The sequence below is a fragment of the Marmota monax genome, unplaced genomic scaffold, assembly GCF_021218885.2.
Source record: "Marmota monax isolate L192 unplaced genomic scaffold, Marmota_monax_Labrador192_F-V1.1 WCK01_AAM20220418_F8-fsc00040, whole genome shotgun sequence".
Lineage (NCBI taxonomy): Eukaryota > Metazoa > Chordata > Mammalia > Rodentia > Sciuridae > Marmota > Marmota monax.
The window spans coordinates 11,315,017-11,335,118 of record NW_026692782.1 but is presented as its reverse complement, the minus strand read 5'-3'; the positions used below and the strand labels follow the sequence as shown (position 1 = coordinate 11,335,118).

At 56.6% G+C, this 20,102-nt stretch overlaps 2 protein-coding genes across 8 annotated transcripts in view; both read right to left on the bottom strand.

Moving 5' to 3' along the window:
- The window catches only part of Dmtn (dematin actin binding protein), a 33,001-nt gene extending 20,164 nt beyond the window's left edge, over positions 1–12,837 (bottom strand). For 2 of the 6 annotated variants that reach the window (XM_058580412.1, XM_058580417.1), the window contains exon 1: positions 7,551–7,754. The gene's annotated coding sequence lies outside the window, so the exon portion shown is untranslated. Of the gene's footprint in view, positions 1–4,315; positions 4,404–4,693; positions 4,845–6,388; positions 6,577–7,550; positions 7,756–12,722 lie in introns of those variants that run through there. The other 4 variants (XM_058580413.1, XM_058580414.1, XM_058580415.1 and 1 more) reach the window with 4 other exon arrangements.
- Positions 12,838–13,149: 312 nt separating this feature from the next.
- On the bottom strand, positions 13,150–19,073 carry Fgf17 (fibroblast growth factor 17). 2 transcript variants are annotated; one of them, XM_046447675.2, is made up of 5 exons: positions 18,936–19,073; positions 18,689–18,725; positions 15,415–15,592; positions 15,096–15,202; positions 13,150–13,979 (listed from the first exon to the last, which is right to left on the bottom strand). In XM_046447675.2, the coding sequence occupies exons 1-5, from the start codon at positions 18,968–18,970 to the stop codon at positions 13,686–13,688; spliced, it is 651 nt and encodes a 216-aa protein (XP_046303631.1). In that variant the 5' UTR covers positions 18,971–19,073; the 3' UTR covers positions 13,150–13,685. The 2 variants fall into 2 exon arrangements, with proteins under 2 accessions (XP_046303631.1, XP_046303632.1); XM_046447676.2 differs by having other exon boundaries at positions 13,151–13,979; positions 15,415–15,559.
- Positions 19,074–20,102: the final 1,029 nt, after the last annotated feature.

Genomic DNA, 20,102 nt, shown 5'->3' with positions numbered 1-20,102 from the left:
TGAAGGTATTGTGGGTATTATGATCATCTACAACTAAAAGTATTTAAAAAGAAAGAAAAGGAAAAAAACCCAGGCATGGTGGTGCACACCTGTAATCCCAGCGGCTCAGGAGGCTGAGGCAGGAGGATCTCAAGTTCAAAGCCAGACTCAGCAATTTAGAAGGCTCTAAGCAACTCAGTAAGACTCTGTCTCTAAACAAAATATAAAAAAGAAGATATTGCTCAGTTGCTTAGCATCCCTGGATTCAAATTCCAGTTTAAAAAAAAATAAAGAAGATATAGCCCAACTAATTAAAAAAAAAAAAAAAAAGAGGTAGACTTGGGAAGGACTCTCTCTCTCTGGAAATTTCTCTGGGATCCCCAGTAAAACAGGAGAGCAGGAGAGGCACACTGTCTCTCTCTTCTGAGAGGACCCACTCTCTTCCTTGAGAGTGTCCCCTTTCCCTTTTCCTATCCCTTCAATAAAGTCATTCCTGTTACTCTGAGCCATGTGTCTAAAATCTTTCTGACTTGGTCACAAGAATTGAAGAGGGGGTCTTCTTGCTGCCTCAGTTTCTCAGAAGGCCCCAGCTCCAAAAACCATACCACCCCATGCAAAACTGTGACATTAGTCACCAGCCCCTCTGTTCCTTACCCCTCAGCCCCTCTTTATCCACAGCAGGCCCCCCTGCAGGTCTTGAACAAAGCATTTGGGGTTCCTGTCCCTGGCTCTTTCAGGGTTCCACATCTAGTTCCAGTGCCTGTCCTGGGTCAGAGAGTGAGCTGATCAGTTACTTCCCTGGAGGTCCCAAAGACAGAAATACAATCATAGCCCTCGGGGAGCATTTTCTATTTTTTTCTCTCCTCTAAAAAAAAAAATATATATATATATATATATATATATATATATATATATATATTTGTTGTTGTTGTTGTTGTAGTTGGACACAATATCTTTATTTTTATTTATTTTTATGTGGTGCTGGGATTGAACCCAGCACCTCACAAGTGCCAGGCAAGCGCTCTACCACTGAGCCCCAGCCCCAGCCCAGCATTTGCTTTTAAATTTGGGCTGAGCCTTAAGGAAAAAAGTTATAACTGCTGAAATTTTAGGTTGCCAGAAGGCAAGCAGGGAAAATGTTTGGGCTTGGTAGCAAGAAAAAGAGAGAGAAAGCATGAGCGTGCACGTGAGCACTTCCTGGCTCCTCTCAAATCACCAGGCAGCACCTGCCCACTTGACCCAGGTGCAGCCCCTTCCCCAAAGCTTATTCCTGCGGGCGCCTCCTCCAGGCGCGGCGACCTCTCCCATCCATGCACACTGCTTGCCTAGGTCCCTGCATTCCAGAGGTCCCAGCGACCTCCACAGACAGGGACCAAAAGGGCAGGCTGCAGCAGGAAGGGAGGAAGGGAGGGAGGGAGGGAAGGGGAAAGCCTGGCAGCCAGCAAGCCCAGGTGGCCAAAGGGACTCCTCAGCCTTCCTGGCTCTGGGAGGCTGCCAGCAGGCTTCTCACCCTCCCATCTCAGCCCCACCCTCCCCCAGCTGTGTGTCCTGGTCTTATCTGAGCCACCAGCCCAGCCCCACCTCACACCACCCACCCTCTCATCTTCAACCAGAGCCAGGCAGCTCCCTGGGAAGTAGGTGATAAGACTCGCCCTGGAGGGGGGAACCTCTAAATTTGTGCCCACCCATCTCCAAGCCTTTTGTTCCAGGCAAGGGTGAATCCAGACTGTGGCGCCCTAGACTTGGAGAAAGGAAGGCATCCCCTGCAAGCCCCTACACCCCAACACCAGGCAGAACGGGAGCCTTAGGCCTCAGGGTCTCTAATCCAACCTTTGCTGTCATCCTCTACCAGCCACTAACTGCCTGTGCCAGCGCCCGTGCTAGGGACTTTCACATGTCCCCAATGAACTCTTACTTGAGATGAGGCTGAGAGGGTGACTGGCCAAATGCCACCCCAGGGGAGTCAAGGTGGAATTCCTACCCAGGCCAGCTTGGGCCAAAGCCAATGAATGCTTTTGCAATGAACTTCCCCCAAAGACACTTTAGTCTGAACTTGGAACTTGGTCTGCCAATCTCACTTGTAGAACAGGAGTGGGGAGTCGGTGGGGGGCGGGGGGGACCCAGCTCTGTGCAACCAGGCAGGGTCAGCCAGGCTGGAGGCCTCTAGATAGTAAGGGAGTTAGGAAATGAGGTGAGTTGTTCCAGTGGGCTGGGGTCAGGCTGGCCCCGCCCCGCCCTGTCTCTGTGTCATTCAGTGTGACTGCCTTGCCCCCTCCCTTTCTTCAGTCTTCCTGCCTCTCCTTCCCTTTTGACTTTTTCTTCATCTTTCTCCCTCCTTCTCTCTTTCCCTTTCACCCTCTCCCTCTCCCCCTTTGGGCCCCACCTCCGCAGTTGCTGTGGCAACAACTAAATGCCAGAAATAAAGGCAGGATCCAGCTAGGTCACCAGTTCCCAAAACAGCATCCCCGGGTGGGGAGGAGAAGGGCAAGGGCCGGAAGCAGACCACGGGGCAGGGACCAGGCACACTCCAGTGGCAGTGTGTGTGTATATGTGCTGGAGAGTGGGGCAGGACACAGGACAAGGGAGGGCTTGGCCTGCTCTAGGCCAATGGCTCACCAGGTTGTCCCCTACTGAAACCAGGCCTGAACCCCTGACCTTTCTAAGGATGGCAAACCTGGGCACTTCTTCTTCTTCTCTCATTTTCTTTCTCACCCCAGGCAATTTTTAAAATCCTTGTTCTGCCTGCTAAGACTAGGGTCCCTAGACACTCTCTCACCCCGAACAGGATCAGGCAGGGGCAGTGTGAGCCCAGAGAACACCTGTCCAGGCTCTGCCCTACTATTCTTGATGCCCACAGGATTAAGCCTCTGGCTGCCTTCTCCTCTGACCCCCCATAAATGTATATCTACTTGTCCATTTTTTCTTGGGTCTCTCTCTTCCCTGGGTTTGAAGATAATCTCTCTACACCTCCCTTTGACAAGGTCCCCATTTTCTAGTTCCCCAGCCCCCTGAGCTTGCTTGGTCCCAACCTGCTCCTGCTCCAGCCCCTGCTTATATCTGGTCCCCATGTGCAAACGAGATGGGAAGAGTTGTGGGAGAGGGTGGGCGCTTTCACAGTAAATTCAGCTTTTGAAATTCTGGGAACATCCCTGTTCTCTCGTGAGCTCCAAAAGAATAGTCCTGCAGATATCCGACCACCAGAGAACACCCTGGCCCAGGTGTGGACCAGGCCACAGAGAGGCTGGCAGCACTGAGACAAGACTTACAGGTGCACATGGGTAGCACAGTCCCACTCTTACAACACGGTTAGAGACAGAACACGTGCACACAGGTGCATGCAGGGAGACTCCACAGCCCTGCTTGCCAGATCACGCCCCCACTCTCCCAGCAAGGCCCCCACACAGCGACACATGGTGCTGAGGACACCCACTTGAACCCACCCACTGATCCTCCCCTTGGCAACCGTTCTCTACCTTCAGCCCCCCACACCACATGCTGCCACCATCCCTGAGCTGTGCACGTGTACAAGTAACAACACTCACAGGACCTACCATCCCAGTCCCTGAAGCCTCCCCATGTCCCCCATTCCCACAGCTGCACAGCCTGCCTTCTAGACTGGTCCCATCCCCTGACTCTCACAACCTGGCAACCAGTCTCCTGAGAGGGAACCACCAGGTGCTCTTGCCCGAGAAAGGAAGCTCGTCCTGCCAGGCCTAGGAACCTCTAGAGCTGGGATGGTGACCCCAGGACCCTGGAAGGGCCTGTGTCTGCTCAGCACCCAGCTCCTTCAGGCCCAATTGCAACCAAGTCCCAGTACCCGGAGAGCAGAGGCCAGGCCTACAGCCGCGCCCTGCCACTAGCCTCATTCTTCACTGGTCCCCACCCAGCCTGGCCAGCCAGAGTTAGGAGGGGCTCAGGAACAGACTCCAAATCAACAGCATAGGGGCCCCTAACTGGCCCTCTCCCACCTGGAGGACACCTGGTGGGTGGGTAGCTGGCTGTGGCTTCTTCTTCCATTATTCAGCAAGGAGGGAACCGCTCCCTTGCCCCACGCATGCCCCCACATCCCTAGGATTTCTGGTCAGTGAAACTAGGTAGGCAGGGCCAGAGAAGGGGGTACTGGACTGGCAGCATGGACTCCTTGTGCATGGAAAGCCCCAGGCCCTCTTCCCCAGATCACATCAAACCTAGGGGTCGGTCACCAAAGTCCTGTTTCCCACTGAGCAACGTGCCAGAGCTGGGGCATTCCTACTACCACCCAAAGCCCTGCTCCAGGCAGGGGCTGCAGCCCAAAGTGCCCACAAAGGGGAAGAGAGGCGGAGACCCTGCCACCTACCTCTTCCCAGGCTGTGGCCCAGACGCCCTTAAGGCCCCGGGAGGCGCAGGCCCTGCTCCACAGGCTGCTGCTGCGTTTCCTCAGGAGCCTAGGTAAGAGGCGTCTCTTGCAGGAAACCAGCCTTGCTTTCCGAAGCACAAATAACAGGAAGAAAGCCGGCTTTGGGTGGGTGGGGTGGGAGCTGGCAAAGGAGGGGAGCTGGTCTTGGCTGAGCGCTGATCTCCCCTCTGGGCCCCCACCCCCCTCGCCCCCACCCTGCTGCTCCGCAAGCCACACCACGGCTTGGGTCCCCGTGTTGGGGAGCCCGCGTCTGATGGGCGGGCAGCAGGATGGCTGGCTGACTGGCCGGCTCCCCACACCCTCCCGCACCCTCCCCACCTCCAGCTGATAGTGGCCGCGAGGGTGTGTGTTTGGATTGCCGCTCTTCCACCCGGGCTGCAGTCAATCCATCTCAAACAAGAGGAGCATTAGCCGGCATCATGACGAAGCAGAATCCGCTGCGCTGTCCTTTCCCCTTTCCCACACCCCTACTCTATGACACCCACGCGGATGCGTGCACGCGCACACGCACACTCACACTCAGCCCCTCAAACCTTCTCATAAACAGCCAGAGACTTCAAGTAGCTGGGGGTGGGGGCGGGGTGCACTACTGATAACTGAGGGGGACAATATGTGGCTCTCCAAGCACCTGTGCCTTCTTCCTACCCCATTCACAGCCACCCCATCATCTTTCAGCAGCAGCAGAGGCCTCTGGGGCCCCATCTCTCAGGGTGAGGGTACAGGCAGAGGTACCAGAATGGGTCACCCAAGGATGCAGGAAAGCGGTCCTCAGTACCAGAGACTCAGCTGGCCCTTCAGGAACCTGAGTGCCCGGGGAACTGCAATGGAGAGATGAAGGAGCCTGACTCTCCCCTTCCCGCCAGGGGGTCCCCTTTCTGGAGTGTGGAATTTACTAAGCCCTGCCTTCCCGGTCTGGCAAAACCTCCTCCACTCTAGGCCTCTGTCATTGGCCTGGGGTGCCCCCCTGGGCAGGGGCAGGAGGGCAAGAGCCTAACCAGTGACCCTGACCTTCCCTGGCCAGCTCCCTCTCTTACCCCTCTGCCTCGACCAGACTTGCCTACCTAGGCAGCCTCGCTGTTGCCCCGGTAACATCAGCGGGTCAGCTGATGGTATCCAGTGGCTGTTGAGGAAGTCTAGAAACTGGGGAGGGGGCTCTGAGGTGTCTGGATGGAAACTCACAGGGGGAGACCTTGAAGGGGACAGGTGTGAGTGCGCCAGGATCTTTTACTCCAAGAGGACAGGAAGGGACAGGAAGGGAGGGGTCTGTCTGGATTCGGAGAAGGCAGAGCAGAGTGTAAGCTGAAGGGTGCTCTGGACAGAAATGACAGGTAGCGGCAGGTAGCGAGTGGCTGGGAAAGGGGAGAGAGAACCCGGATTTAACTGCTGGATGGGGTGTGGGGAGGGCCCTGTGGAAGGTACAGAGACAACCTGGGGGTGGGAGAAACATCCCTACAACCAGGGAGAAAAAGGCCAGGAGAGACGTGGGAGCGGGTATACCTTTAATGTGCAGGAGGGGGCCATAGCCATGAGGAGGGGCCAGCAGGCCTTCTCCTATAACCAGCCTGGCCTCTGTCCAGCCTCCGGGCTCTCTCTCCTGCAGCCCCACCCTTAGTGCTCTGGAATCAGAGAGAGAGGAGAGGCCCTGGGCCCACTCCAGTCCGGAAAGTCTCCCTTCAACCCTCTAGAACAACTCAGCCCTTTAGGATTCCTGACCTTTCCATCATCTGGGTTCCTCCCTGCTGTCGCCTGCCCTCCACCAGACCCCACCCCAGGAGACATTTTCCCCCCGTACCATGGTCCCTAGAGGGAAGGAAAGTTGGGATGAGCTGATGCTGGAAGGACCACTATGGACAGGGGCCTGGAATGAGGTGGGTCGGGAGCCCTGGGTGGGAGTCGCTGAACCCAGGAGAAGGGACTCTCCCCCTAAGGCAGCCAGCATGTGGTATAGGCAGAGTGCAGGGAGTCAGGGAAAGGGCTGGAGGAGGGTAGGAGGAGGGGGAGGGTTCTCGGTACCTTCAGGGGCCTGGGGCGTGGGGCAGGAGCACAGCAGCCTCCGCGGTGACATACACCTCCATCCCTCGTCGCATCTCCTCTCCGCCTGTGGTTGCCAAGGCAACCAGCCGGCAGCCCAGGCCCGGCTCAGCAGCGGCGGGGGGGAGGAGGAGGAAGCTGTGGCTCCTACGGCCTCTATTCCTCAGGGACTGGGGGTGGGGGGTGGGGGGAGCTGCAGGGAGCCTCTAGTGCTGGGGTGGGGGCTCCTACTAGGCCCCATCAGGCCTCCCCTCCCCCACTCTGTCAGGCTCCAGGATTGGCTCCCAGGATGGCCTCAGGAGAACCCTAAGTCAGGGCCAGACAGCAGGCTGGTCTTGAAGGGGGATGACATGCTGTGGAAACCGTCCCATCCTGGGAAGCCTAGCATGCAGCTGGGGCAGGGTCATAGAGACAAGGGAGCAGCAACCCTGGTGCCAGAAGGTCAGAGGGATGGTCCCTGATAGGAGGGGCACTGGCAGGGGCTGGCATGTGGCAGTCCGGCCCCTACTTCTGTACCTGCTCACCTCCTCCTAGTCTCAAACCCTCCCTCATTTCCCTTAACCTAGAGAAAAGTCAGAGCATTAGATTGCTCTCTTCTAATCCTCAAGGTCCTGCCCCACTGTCCTCCATGCCTCAGACCCACGGTCCTCGGGAATGACCCTCCATGGGCCAGCCACCTGGGGCAGGAATAGTCTTAGGCCCAGCGAGCTCCGGACCCGAGGGCAGAAAAGAGTTAGGGCTCCCTCTGTCGACCTGAGGAGTGGTAGCTGCCAAGGTCACTCCTGTTGGAAGGGCTCCCTGCTGTGTGTGTGTGTGTGTGTGTGTGTGTGTGTGTACAAGTGCCTGCACAGGCGCACGTGTGGGGGTCAGCAGGGCCAGGAGACCCTCTCCCTTGTCAGCCTCTGTCTATTCTCCGCTCACCTCTGTCCTGAGCAGAGGCTGGCTCTGTGTCCAGCCCCCTCCTCCTGGAAAGGTCCCAGTCTTCCCAAGGCCAGCTGAAGGGGAGGCCCTCCTTGTGGCCTGCCTGCCCCCTGCCCCCAATACAGGGCTGGGATGAGAGAACAGGCAACAGTGACCCAGTGAATGTGAGTCCTTGCCCAGGTGAGCTTCCTCAGCACCACTTGACCAGGTAGGCCCACCTTACCTCTCAAAGTCCAGGAGTTCTCAGCTCTTCCCAGGGGGCACATTCATTCACAACAGGGGGTTCTGGCAAGGGGTTCCAGGCCCCAGACCCCTATTTCTTAGCTCCCTTCCCCAGCAAGGTCACTGGTGCCAGAGATCCTGAGCGGACTCTGGTCCTGCCACCTGCCCCCTCTCCCAGGCATGTGCACCAGGCTTCTCTGCTCCCGTCTGTCTCACTCCAGTGCCTCCTGGCCCCACCCCGCGTACCAACATGCTGGGAGGGGGAGCATCAGGAGTGCCCCCCATCCTGTCTAAATATTAACTCCTGGAGAGGTTGAGCCACAGCACCAAGAGGCCTCTGAGGCCCTTTACCTCTGAGGCCCTTTTCTCCAAAGATCCAGGCCCAGGAGAGGAAAAGGAAGGGACCTTTTTCACCAGAGGCTGGAAGCCACATCTTCTTCCCTCTGGGTGTTGGACTCTGGGCCTCCACTTTCCCAGACCTTAGTCCCCAGAATGCTGCCTGCAGATGATTCCATCTGTCACTCCCCTTCTCAAAGCCTTCCTGTTTCTCCACCCCGCCACTGTACCAAGACCAAACTGCATGACTTGACTCACCCATTGCCTGCCATCTCTCTATGCACTTTCAGTTCCAGCCAAACTGATCAATCTTTCACCTTCCCCTGAATGTGCCTCACATTTTCATACCTCTAAGCCTTCCTCCCAGTGCTGTTTCCCCTCTCCATATTCCCACCTTGTGCATCTTCTCTCCAATGAGATAGTGCCAATCCCAGCTATACCACTGCATCCTCCCAGGTGCCCCAACCCCACACTCTCTCCCACCTCAGCACCCACAGGACAGTGGACTAGAGAATATTGCACTCCTGGTGTTGAAGATAGCAAGAGTCTGGACCATAGTGCTCACTGGCTGTGCCACCGTGGATGGTTGGAGATCTCTAAATGTGAGATTGCCCACATGGACACATGGGAAAAAACTTCCTGCCCTAAATCAGGGTGCAGTGGTGCATACCTGTAATCCCAGTGACTCAGGAGGCTGATGCAAATTCGAGGCCTAGCCTCCCTCGGCAATTTAGGGAAAACCTATTTCAAAATAAGAAATGTAAAAGGACTGGGATGGAGCTTATTGATAAAGCACCCCTGGTTCAATCCTGCCAAAATAAAAATATTATAACAGAGATTTCCAAAAGTCTATGTGTTTGGGCTGGGATATGTAGCTCAATGTTGGATTGCTTGCCTCACTCGTGCAAGGCACTGGGTTTGATACTCAGTACCACATAAAAGTAAATAAATAAAATAAAGGTATTGTGTCCATTTACAACTAAAAAATAGAAAGAAAGAAAACCTCACATAAAAAAAAAATAGGCTGGGCACAGTGGCACATGCCTGTAATCCCAGCAGCTCCAGAGGCTGAGACAGGAGGATCACGAGTTCAAAGCCAGCTTCAACAACTGTGAGGTGCCAGGCAATTCAATGAGACCCTGTCTCTAAATAAAATACAAAATAGGGCTGAGAATGTGGCTCAGTGGTCTAGTGTCCCTGAGTTCACTACCCATACCCAGTACGAAAAAAAAAAAGTCTATGAGTTTACCCTTCCAATTAAATTTGAAGTGCCTTGAGAGTTCCCTGTTGTCCATCTTTTAAAATTACTTGAAGGATTAGCACAGAGCTTGAGAACTGTATGGAAGAAGTAAGTATTACAGAAACTGCTGAAGACTCCTCACACCTGAGTTGCACCTTGAGGAACAGCTAGGTGCCGGGCAATGACTTCTTTCTGGGGCCTCATTTGGATGATCCCCTCAATATACATTCCCCCTGTGATTTGTCCTGGGCTGGGCACAAGCAGTGGGTGGGTGTGGCAACACTATTTTTTACCTCTGAGGTCCTTTTCTCCAGCAGAACCATCATACAAACATACATAATGACGATGCGGGATGAGCTATGTGATATGTGCCAAAGGCAAAGGTAAGTGATTGGCAAGAGAGACCAGCAGCAGCAGAGCCAGAGAGGGTCAAAGACCTGTGGAGCAGGGGAGGCCACTAGTCTCCAGGTGAGCGAGCATGTTGGAGAAGGGCCTGTCAGGCAGCAGGAATTTTTATTTATTTATTTATTTGGTACCAGGGATTGAACCCAGGGGTGCTCAACCACTGAGCCACATCCCCAGCCCTTTAATTAATTAATTAATTAATTATATTTTTAAAATATTTATTCTCCAGTTTTCGGTGGACACAACATCTTTATCTTATTTCTATGTGGTGCTGAGGATTGAACCCAGCACCCCATGCATGCCAGGCGAGCGCGCTACCGCTTGAGCCACATCCCCAGCCCCCCAGCCCTTTTATTTTGAGACAGGGTCTTTTTAAGTTGTTTAGGGCCTAAGTTTCTGAGGCTGGTTTTGAATTTGTGATCCTCCTGCCTCAACCTCCCAAGTCGCTGGGATTACAGGCATGTGCCATGGCGCCCAGCAGCAGGAACTCTCAGAACGCCTGGTGCGCAATGTTCTCTGCTCCCCTGCCAGTCCAGGGGTTGCTCATAGCAAAGATGGAGACAGTGCACTTCGTGATGGCAAGAGTTCCTGTTTTAATGGCATTTCTGGAAGGGGATGTACTAAAGGAGAGGGCGGGGCAGGGAGACTGGATAGCCCTGGACAAGAGTCTTAAAAGCCACACCAGGAGTTTGCTGGTGAGGGGCCTGCACAGAGCTGGTGTGTGGTACTCCGGGTTGGCAGAGCCACCTGTGCAGTGGATGCAGCTGGGGCAGGCACCACTAGGAAACCCCTGCAGTAATGTAGACAGAGTCAAGGGAGGCCTGCAACAGAGCAGAATTCCAGAGTCTGGGAGAGAAATCAGTCCTGCACAAGGGGTTGAGGGTGTGGAGATGGCTAGCAAGAGACAGCATACAGGAGAGAACACAGAAGAAATCCTAGAACTGCTTCTACAGGAGGAGCCAGGCAAGAGCAGGCTGGGGGAAGCAGTTCAAGAAGCGGTCCTCCTCTGGAAGGACTGAAGCAAGGCTTTTAGTTTGGTGAATAGGAGGCTACTGGCCATTGGAGGGAACATAAGTAAAACCAGCTTTTGTAGCCTCTTGCTCTGGCTCCCTTCCACCTCATCTGGCTTTTTGGAGGACAGGGTGGAGGAGAGATCAATAGAAAGGCTATTCTTAGGCTGAGGGTCTCAGTAAACTTAAACAGGTGCAGGATTTGAGGCATACTTCTGCAGTCGCCCTCTACCTTGTCACTTCCTCCCCTTGATGGGTTCATCTTGCCCCAATAGCAATGGGCCATTAGTAATCAGCCCCCTGGGGCCACCCCTTGCTCACTCTTGCTTAGAACCTTCAGGAACAGGAAACAACCAGGGTTGCTGAAGCCAGGTGTGGTCCTTGGTCCTGGGGAAGCATCTTTCCCATCAGTACATAAGCATATTAACTCCCTTCTGAAGTTCCCAGATTCTTAGAGACCCATTCTTTTGGCTTCCTACCCCCTCCCCCATGGTACTGGGGATTGAACCCAGAACATTTTGCCACTGAGCATCCCTGCCCTGCCTCCCTCTTTGAGACAGGGGCTAAATTGTTGAGGCTGGCCTCAAACTTGCAAATCCTCCAGCCTCAGCCTTCTGAGTCACTGGGATTTCGGGCATGCGCCACCGTGCCTGACTTGGTGGCAGGTTCTCCTTTTTTTAAAGCATCTTTTATGAGGAAGCAATGAACTGAGCAGACTTCCCCAGGGTGTGAAGGGTTGCCTGGGGTAGGGCACCTGGATCCTGGGCAGAGGCACTAAGAAATGTGGTGGTGAGAAAATTCAGAGCCCAGTCAGGGACCAGAGGCCAGAGCAGGCATCAGACACCCAGGCCAGGGCCTGGCTGGAGGTGAAGACACTACCTGAGATGCACAGGCCTCTGAAACTGCCCTCCCTTATCCTTCCCCATTCCTGGTCCCTGCGTGCCAGGTCTCACCTCAAAAAGCAAGAAAGGAAACAGTGAGGGCTTTCTGGAGCCGGCCCCCAGAGGCCTGTCTGTGCTGGGGAGGTCAAAGAGAGCCAGGGAGGGGCCAGAAAAAGGCTGAGAAGAAAGCTCAGGCAAGACAAAGAGCCCCGTCCACCTTTGAAGCCGTCTCTAACCCGAGCAAGGGGGTGGGGGATGGGGGTGGGCCAAAGGCCCGGCTGGGGGGAGGCCGTCTAAAGTCTTAAAGAATGTCTCAAATTCCTGCGGAAATCAGAGTGATTGTAAGAGTCCCCACTCCCCAACACACCTCCTTCCAGGCCCCCCCCCCCCCCCCCGCTCCCCAAAGTCCAGTCCTCCACACCTGGGGGGCCCAATCCTTTGTCCTCAAGTAATTGCTGGGTGTTGCCCCAGTTTTTAAAGTCCCATTGAACTCGCCAGTTATCAGCTGCGCTCCAGACCACCCGCCCTACACACCCCAGAAAACGACCCCCAACACAGCCCACGGTCTTCACCAGGATTAAGATTCTTTGTGATGGGGGGAGAGGAAAAAAAGCAACCTGGTGAAAAGCAATTATGACAAACTGCAAGGAGAATGTCTGTCCTGAGGCCTGGGGACCTCCCTCTCGGCTGCTGCGGTCCCCACCTTCTAAATGGCCCCGGGTTGGGGTCAGGCTGGGCTCCTGCCCTCGCCGTCCACCTGGACTGCGGCTGCCACCTCCCTTTCCCTCCTCTCGCCTTATTTGAGGCCAAAGGGACCGGTGGGAAGAAGGGATGGCTTTCATCCTTTTTCTCCTCTTTCCCTAATCCTTCTGCCCAACTTTTTCTCAGTACAGTGAAGGGACGGGGCGGGTGGGGGGGAGGGAAACTGAGGCCGGGGGATTCTGCAGCCGAGGAGAGTCCGCGGCGGGGCCGGGGGGCAGCTAGGAAGCCCCGCCCCCTAACAAGATTAAAAGCCAGCGCACAAGCAAAGAGGCGGCTTTTATGGCCTGGAGCCGCAGCCCCGGGCACACCTGGAGGCCTCTGGGAAAGCCCACCCCCGGAGCGCCGTGGGGGCAGGGCCTCCCGCCTCCCCGGGGCCATCCGGACCGAGCCCGCCGCCGCCGCCGCCTCTAATTGAGATTTACCCTCAGGTGTGGCCCCCGCCCCCACCCCAGCGGGGACCTGGGAGAACAAGAGGACACATTCTCGCCCCCACCCCCCTTCCGCTCGTCCAGCCCTCCACCCCGCCCGGCCCTCCTCACCGGAAGAAAGCAATCTCGCTCCCCGCGACGCGGCTGGGGCGTCCGCGCGCCGCCGGCCTCGCTCCTGCCGGCCCCGCCAGCCCCGCGCCGGTGCCTCGGGCCTGGGCCCCCTGGACACCCGGCCCCTCGGCCCCGGCCCCACCAAGGGATTGGGTTCTTTCCGCCCCAACAGGTAGCACGGGACGCACCGTGCGAGCCGAGGACACCGGAGCCCGCAGAGGGAGTGGCCGCCCGGTCCCCGGGGCCTGGGCACGCCCTGGGCCGCCGGCCTCCTGCCGCACGGCCCCCCGCCCCTGCCGGGCGTGCGGCCAGTGGCCCCTGCACCTGCCGCCCATCCCCTCGGCCAGCGCCAGGCGCTTCTCTGTGCCGCGTGCAGCAGCCAGCTTGATTCCAGTCCACCCCACTCCAGAAAACCCGTTTGCAGGAAAATGGTTTTATTCTGGGGTTTCGGGGTGGGGGTGCAGGCCTGGGTCATGGAGAGTGAGGAATGGCCGGCCCTTTTTCTCCTTTTTTTTTTTTTTTTTTTTAATGAACAAAACCAAAAGTCCCTTCCTACTCTCTGGCCAAGAGGATCTTGGGCGCTGGGGACAGACTGAGGGGGATTTGGGGAACAAGATTTGAAGCCAGCCGCCTCCACCCGGGTTGCCTGTGCAAGGCCTCACATTTCTGACCTGTCCGCTTGTTTCAGGCCACTGCTGGGAGGCTGGCTCTGCGATCACGGTGACACACTAGTTCCTCTCCTGGGATCTGCCCTTGGCCCAGAAAGGAGCCTATTTCAGTGTGTGGCGCCAGCCCATGGGAGCAACAGTCCTGTCCCTTCCCAGCTGGGGGCACTGATGCTTCGGGTCCTCAGGGTCCTCCTTGGGGCTCTGGTTCCCCTCCCTCCATCCCAGCCCAGTCTTTGGATTAGGAAGGGAAGGGGGTGGGAAGGCTGCTGAGGGGCAGCTGTTCCCGCCTCCCTCCCTACGTGAGGGGCTGGGGCCTCCTAGTGCGCTTGGTCCTGCGGGTGGGGGCTGAGCCCACAAACTCGAACTGCTTCTGCCTCTCAGCATGGTTGGGGAAGGGCAGCTGGCCCTGGTAGAGGCGCTTGATGAAGTGGGCCTCTCGCTGGTTCTGGCGGCTGCGGGAGGCCTGGCGGGGCCGGCCCTGCCTGGTGAAGGCCATGAACCAGCCCTCATGCCGGGCATTCTGGAAGGCTGTGTAGTTGTTCTCCAGGACGATCTCAGTGAACACGCAGTCTTTGCTCTTCCCGCTGGGCTGTGGAGAAGGGAGAAGGAGAATTTGTCCACCCAGCCCCAGAGGGCTTATCTGCCTTTGGACCTATTTTGTAGGTCCCTTATTCCCAGGAGGGAGCTGCCTAGTGACACGGGCATCTTTGCTAGTAAGGCAAAATGAATAAGCTTGGAGTCAGAGCTGGATTTAGATACAGGCTTGTTACTTGGCAGTTGAGGTGTTTAGCCATTGAGGCTCAGTTTCCTGACGTGACATAAAGATCAAGGTAATGTGTTCCCTGGGGCACTTGGTACATGAAAAACGCTCATTCAATCTGGGTGAGGGGTGCTGCTGAGTTGAGAGAGGGAGGCAAGAGTCTCTGACAAAAAAGAAAGAAGGATCAGGATGCAGTGGTACATGCGTATAATCCCAGCAATTTGGGAGGCTGAGGCAGGAGGATCACAATTTAGTGAGACTCTGTCTCACTAAATTGCTGAGGGGAAAAAAAAATAAAAGGCTGGGATATAGCTCAGAGGCAAAGCACCTCTAGGTTCAATCCCTAGGTCCTTCTCCCTGCCCCCTAAGAAAAGAAAGAAGGGAAGAAGAGTGTCGGACACAACAGCCCCACTTGACCCTATGGACCCCATGCCCTATGCTCCTTTCTCAGACAACATGCCTGAGGTTATTTGGTGAGCAGCAGCTAGAATTGGAAGCCAGGAGTGCCCAGTTCCAAAGGAAATGTAATCCTCTTTACCGACAAGCTGGATGGACCCCACTAAGGAAGGGTTCATTGCCCAGTATTTAGTGTGCATCTTGCTAGCTGGAGCCTACTGAACTTGGGGGACCCACTGAACTTGGGGGAGCTTCTGTCTTCTATGTGCCCCAACTTTCAACCCTCATGAGCCCTTAGCCCTTCATACAGGGACATGGGGGTATTAACACTCTTACTGATCGCTGCTGGGGAAAGGCACCTTATAACAGAGCCAGGGGTCCTTGTGGGTCAGGGGTCCCCTCAGAAGGCTAAGAGAGCCATTGAAAGAGAAACAGGGAGGCACAGTAGGTGTGCTGAGAGGACAGTAAGAAGTCACAGTTCCACTGAGGTCCCTGTCTTGCTCCTGTGGGTGGGCTCCGCAGGGCAGGCCCCTCGCGCGCAGGCCTCACCTTCCCGATGAGCTTGCCCCTCTTGTTCATACAGATGTACTTCTCACTCTCCGCCCCCTTGATGCGCACCCGGCTGCCGAATGTGTCTGTCTCCACTATGAGCTTGGCTGTGATGGGGGAGGAGAGAAAGGCCTCAGTCACAGGGCTGCCAGCCAGGGGTGCAGAAAGGATCCCCAACCAGTCTGCCCTCCAAACTCAGGCAGGTGAGAGGGATTGAGAACTGTCAGGCCCTGGGGCCCTCCCGCTGTGGCCTTAGCCCTGGCACAGGCTCTGGGGATGGGCTGGGAGGCCAGGCCTGCAGCCGAGGGCCAGGTCTCACCAAACTTGTTGCCGTCCTCAGCGGTGGCGGAGATGCGACGTCCGGTGACCTGCACGTGCTTGCCACTGGTCCGGCTGTAGAGCTGGTACTCACGGATCTGCCGCCTGCTCAGCTGGTCGGTCATGGCACCCTGGTCCCTCACGTACTGGTTAAAATTAGGAGACGGGTGATTCTCCCCCTTTGCGGTTACCAAGGGAAAAATAGTGTCAATTTGCTTTGGATGACACCACCACTGGTCCATCGGGGAGAGGGGTGTTTAGGTGAGTGCAGTGGGGGCAGGCCCTGTGTCCTGCAGAGTAGAAGGTGCAAGGTGAAGTTGGCATGGGGCCATGACCTACCCAGGCTGCTGGGTGAGACAGTCATGGCCTCTTGGTTGCATCCACCTTAAGGCAGGAGCCTTGTGTCTGCCCAGGCTTGGGGGACACAGTGATACAGCATAACTTGGGAAGCTGGAAAGGATCTTCAAGGCTATGGTGTCCCTTCCCATGTTGTGTGGAGGATGTGCACAGAGACACACAGCTCACCTGAGACAGACCCTGTTTTCCTACCTCTGGGATCTTGGATCCATTAGCCAGAGCTACCTGATTTCTCCTTTATCCTCCCCACACACTTTGAAAGATCCCTGCCCTAGTGCCTGTGCACAGAGCAGATGGTTTATTAGGTGCTTTGAGTTAGGGTCACTGGAGAATATTTTGGGATCTCTTATGCCCTTATCTTTATCTAGGGCTCCGTCAGCCCTATAAGCTGCCTTTCCAGATCCTGCCCCCCTGTGTCTTCCCCAAGTACATGGGGCCCTCTGGGCAGTTGGTTCCCCTTCCTGCGGTGCTCACTTCACTGTGGGCTCTGTGGGTCTAATACCTCCCTCACGGGAAGTGCTATCAGTGGGATTCAATGGCTGCTTTCACAGGCTGCCTGCCTGCTGGTGCCACAATGTGACCTCTGGTGCCATAGTGTAATTGAGGCTCCCCAGGCAGGTAGAAGGTATTGCCACCATCAGCCTGCTCTCCTTCCCAGGGCCAGGAGAGGAGCTATTTCCACCCAAGCATACTACCACCATCATCTCCACGCTGGAGCTGCCCTTACCGCTCTGTAACATTGAGTCGGGGAGAAACAGATCACTTCCTGCCATCCTATTAGGTGCCCGTCAGGAGGACAGTTCCTATCCATTGGAGATCGCCTTAGCTCTAGCATGAAGATGCACCTCACTTGTTTCTCTATCTGGATACTATTGGCCATTTGGGGGACAGCCTTGCCCTGCCCAGAATTCCTAATTTCCTCCTCTTTTTTTTTTTTTTTTTGATACTGAGAATTGAACCCAGAAGTGGTTTACCTCTGAGCTGGACCCTCAGCCTGCTGTGCCTTAATTTTGTTTTGAGGCAGGGTCTTGCTAAGTTGCCCAGGCTGGCCCTGAACTTGTGATCTTCCTGTCTCCTGTCTCAGGGCCTTGAGTAGCTGGTATCACAGGTGTGTGCCACTGAGCCTGGCCCTAATTCCATCTTTATACCAGGCCTGATCCCAACCATCTGGACAGAGCTAGACACAACTGGGCATCCGTTAGGGGCCACTGTCGCCTAGGGAGAGGGGTGGCAAATATCAGCTCTGAGGAGGGAGAGATGAAGAAGCAGCTCTGAGGCCAAAGGTTTAACCTGCCCTGGGTTAATCCTTCTGATGCGTCACTGCCCATTGTCATCGCCAGGCTCCCTAGGCAGACTCCAGGTAGTTCTCCAATTTGGGGAGCTACCCTGAATCCCACCCTGGAAAAACCTGAGGTGAGAATTTGGGGTGGGGGAATCTGCCAGTCTGCCCCTCCCTGCTTCCCTGCCAGGGGTGGGGTCCCTGACTGTCCCAGCCTGAGCCTCCTGGCCCAGGTTCAGGCTGTCCGCCCCTCTTGGCGGGCAGCCTCCTCCTGGCAGTCTGTTCCAGGTCAGGGGCAGAGAGGGCCCCCCAAAGCCCCCTCCTCTCCCCATTCCCCTTCAAGCCTTTCACAAAAGCAGCCCACGCCCCCCCACAGCCCACAGCCCACAAGTCCCTCTCCCCGCGGGACCTTGCCTGTCCCTTTCATGTTCCCGCTGCGGGGGGACCTCCCCTTCCACAGCCGCAGACAGCTGCTTGTCAGCCGGCCCCTCAAGCATGGCTGTGGTTCAGCCTGCCGCCCCCCTTCACAGGGGGGTGAGGGGGCACTTCAAGGGGGAAAGGACAGCCTTGCCACCTTCCCCGCGTCCTGAATGGGGCCTCAGCCAGGCCATAAACGCCCCGGCCAGCCGCACCATTGTGCTAATTCCCCTTCCAGAACAGGTTGGGCCACCCCCAGCCCCCTCCCGGCCAGGCTGGGGGCTTTCTTCTTGCTCTCCCTGGATGTGTGAAGCAAAAGGCCTGGAACGGGGCTACAGCAAAAGGGGGAAGGAAAAGGGGGGGCGTTGTCTCTCTCTCCCACCCCCCCACTGCTTCAAAGGCAGCCCAGTCCCTTCCCAGAGAAAAGGCATTTACCTTCAAAAAAAGTCCCCACTGGATAGGAAGAGAAGCCGGCCTCTGGCCTGGGAAAGCCAGGCGGTCTCTCCCCAGAGCGGTTCTGGACCAGTGCATTTTAATAGCTGCACTTTTATGGAGGATCACAAAAAAAGGACGAGCCATGCACAGGGGGCTGAGGCTTGGGGGTGGGAGGTGTGCGTGGTGGGGGGGTGGAGGGCAGACTTGGGGTGGGGGGAATGTGAAGAAGCAAACCCTGAATTCCATCCCAAACAAATCTTTGGGCTTGACCTCGTTGCCCTATAGGTAGGGAGTTGCCCCACCCCGGCTGGGCATTCCCACTGTGCCCACGGACCCCGCTGGACATCTGTGGAGGTGGGAGGGGGGAAATGGGGGATCATACAAGTGGATTTGCATCAAAACCTGTCCTTTCAGGTGCTTGCAGGCTCAAGCCTCACCTGTGCCATGACTGTCCCCTCCCCTCAACTGCTCCTGGGCTCCATCCCTGGAGTCTTGAGAGCATGTACACTTAGCCTTTGGGGGAGCCCAGTGCAGAGGGATGGACAGAGAGGCAGAGACTCAAGGGGAGCAGCGAGGGTCCTCAGAGGGAGACCTCAGATTAAAACCTCCCTATCTATCCCCAAGGCTTTCCTAGTCCCCTTTCCAGTCATCCCCCAAAAGCTGATCCCCCAAACCTCAGCACCTTCTAGATGCTGGAGAGGCCAGAGCCTGCCTGTACCAGAGGCTCAGAGACCTCCTTCTCCCTCTCTTAGGTGCGGTGGGGGAGCTGGGGAGTGGGGGCGCCTACCTGCGTTTGACAGCAGAGAATCAATAGCTGCAAGCACCTGTGAAGGGGACAAGGCAGACCCAAGTGTGGGTGCCAGTGGCAAGCCCAGGGGTGCACCCAGGCCCCCCCAGCCCCCCATCCCTGCCGTGCTCCACCTGCCCCCACCCTGCTCCACCTGGCCCAGCCCACCCAAATAGGAGTCGGGGAGACAGGTCTGCCCCGGGGCTGGAAATGGCAATAGGAGTCCAGTCCCAGGCAGCGCACTTACAGAGTGAGGTTGGGCAGCAGGCGGGCGGCTCCCATCGCTGGAGAGACTTCTTGGGGCGGTCACCCCCCCTGCCCCCAAACTCAGGAGCAGATGTGGGCAGGCCCCAGGGGTAGTCCCAGAGAAGTCAAGGTCTCTCGGAGCCACAGGTTTTCAGGGGGAAGAAGAGAGAGAAGGGAGGAGGAGGGAGAGGAGGGGGAGGAGGGGAGGAGGGCGTAATTGGGAGACTGAGGTGTGAGGTGTCCACCTTCCCCGCCAGTGAGGCTGCAAAGCCGGCGCTGGTGGGGGCTCCCCAGCTCGCGCCCTCTGGGCTGCCAGCCCCGGGCTGGGTTACCCAGGCGCAGGGATGGAGCTGCGGGAGCCTTCTCGATTGGGAGGCTGGCCCCTGCAGTCAGTCTCCTGCTTTATTCCTGACCCTTCGGACCTGCCTTACTCGGTGCGGTGCTGGGCGTGTGGCAGGCAGGGGAGGGAGGGCGCCTTCCCCTCTTAGGGTCAGCTGCTCCTGCCCTCAGGTTTGGTGCCCCATCTCCCCGAGGGTGAGGGGCAGGTACTGAGCTGGGACTGGGGTCGCGGGTTCTGGCTCAGGGTGAGAATTCCCAGAAGCAGCCTTAAAAGGAGGAGCCTCCCTCCAGGGGGCAGGGGTGGGCTTGGCTTGAGCAGCCGCTGGCGCTGTCTCTCGTCACCCCTAGCCACTGGGAAGGAGGGGTTAAGGCCATCCAACCCTAGCAAATACTGGGTGCAATGGGTTGGGCTGGAGGTGGAGGGTCTTGCAAGGACCCGAATGGAGTCACAAAAGCTGGCCTGAGATGGAGAAGAGCAGGGTACATTGACCTGAGCCACTTTTCAGGGGGACTCTGCAGTCTTCTCTGAGAAATGGGGATAACAATGCCTCAGGGTGTTGGGGGACCAAATGAGAGAGCAGCATTTAGGAGACTTCAAAATCTATAAAACATTCTGAACCTTACTCTTGGCCCGAAAACCAGCCCCATTTACTCTCCCCAGCCGCTCAGGCCCCCACCCAACCTCGAGGTCCCTAGCACTGCGGGGCTGACCTCCAGGCTCTCAGCGCTGTGCTGGGCCAGCTCACGTTTCACACCCACATTTACAGATGGGAAAACTGAGGTACATTGGGAGGTCACTTGCTCAAAATGAGCCAGCCAGTGGGTGGAG

What these genes read in the sequence shown, in the direction of transcription:
- Fgf17 (XM_046447675.2), bottom strand. Translation starts at nt 18,970, where the DNA reads ATGGGAGCCGCCCGCCTGCTGCCCAACCTCACTCT. An exon ending in TTCTCTGCTGTCAAACGCAG is followed by an intron (nt 15,593 to 18,688) that starts GTAGGCGCCCCC and finishes GTAACCGCAAAG; the next exon opens with GGGGAGAATCACCCGTCTCC. An exon ending in TGAGGACGGCAACAAGTTTG is followed by an intron (nt 15,203 to 15,414) that starts GTGAGACCTGGC and finishes CCCCCATCACAG; the next exon opens with CCAAGCTCATAGTGGAGACA.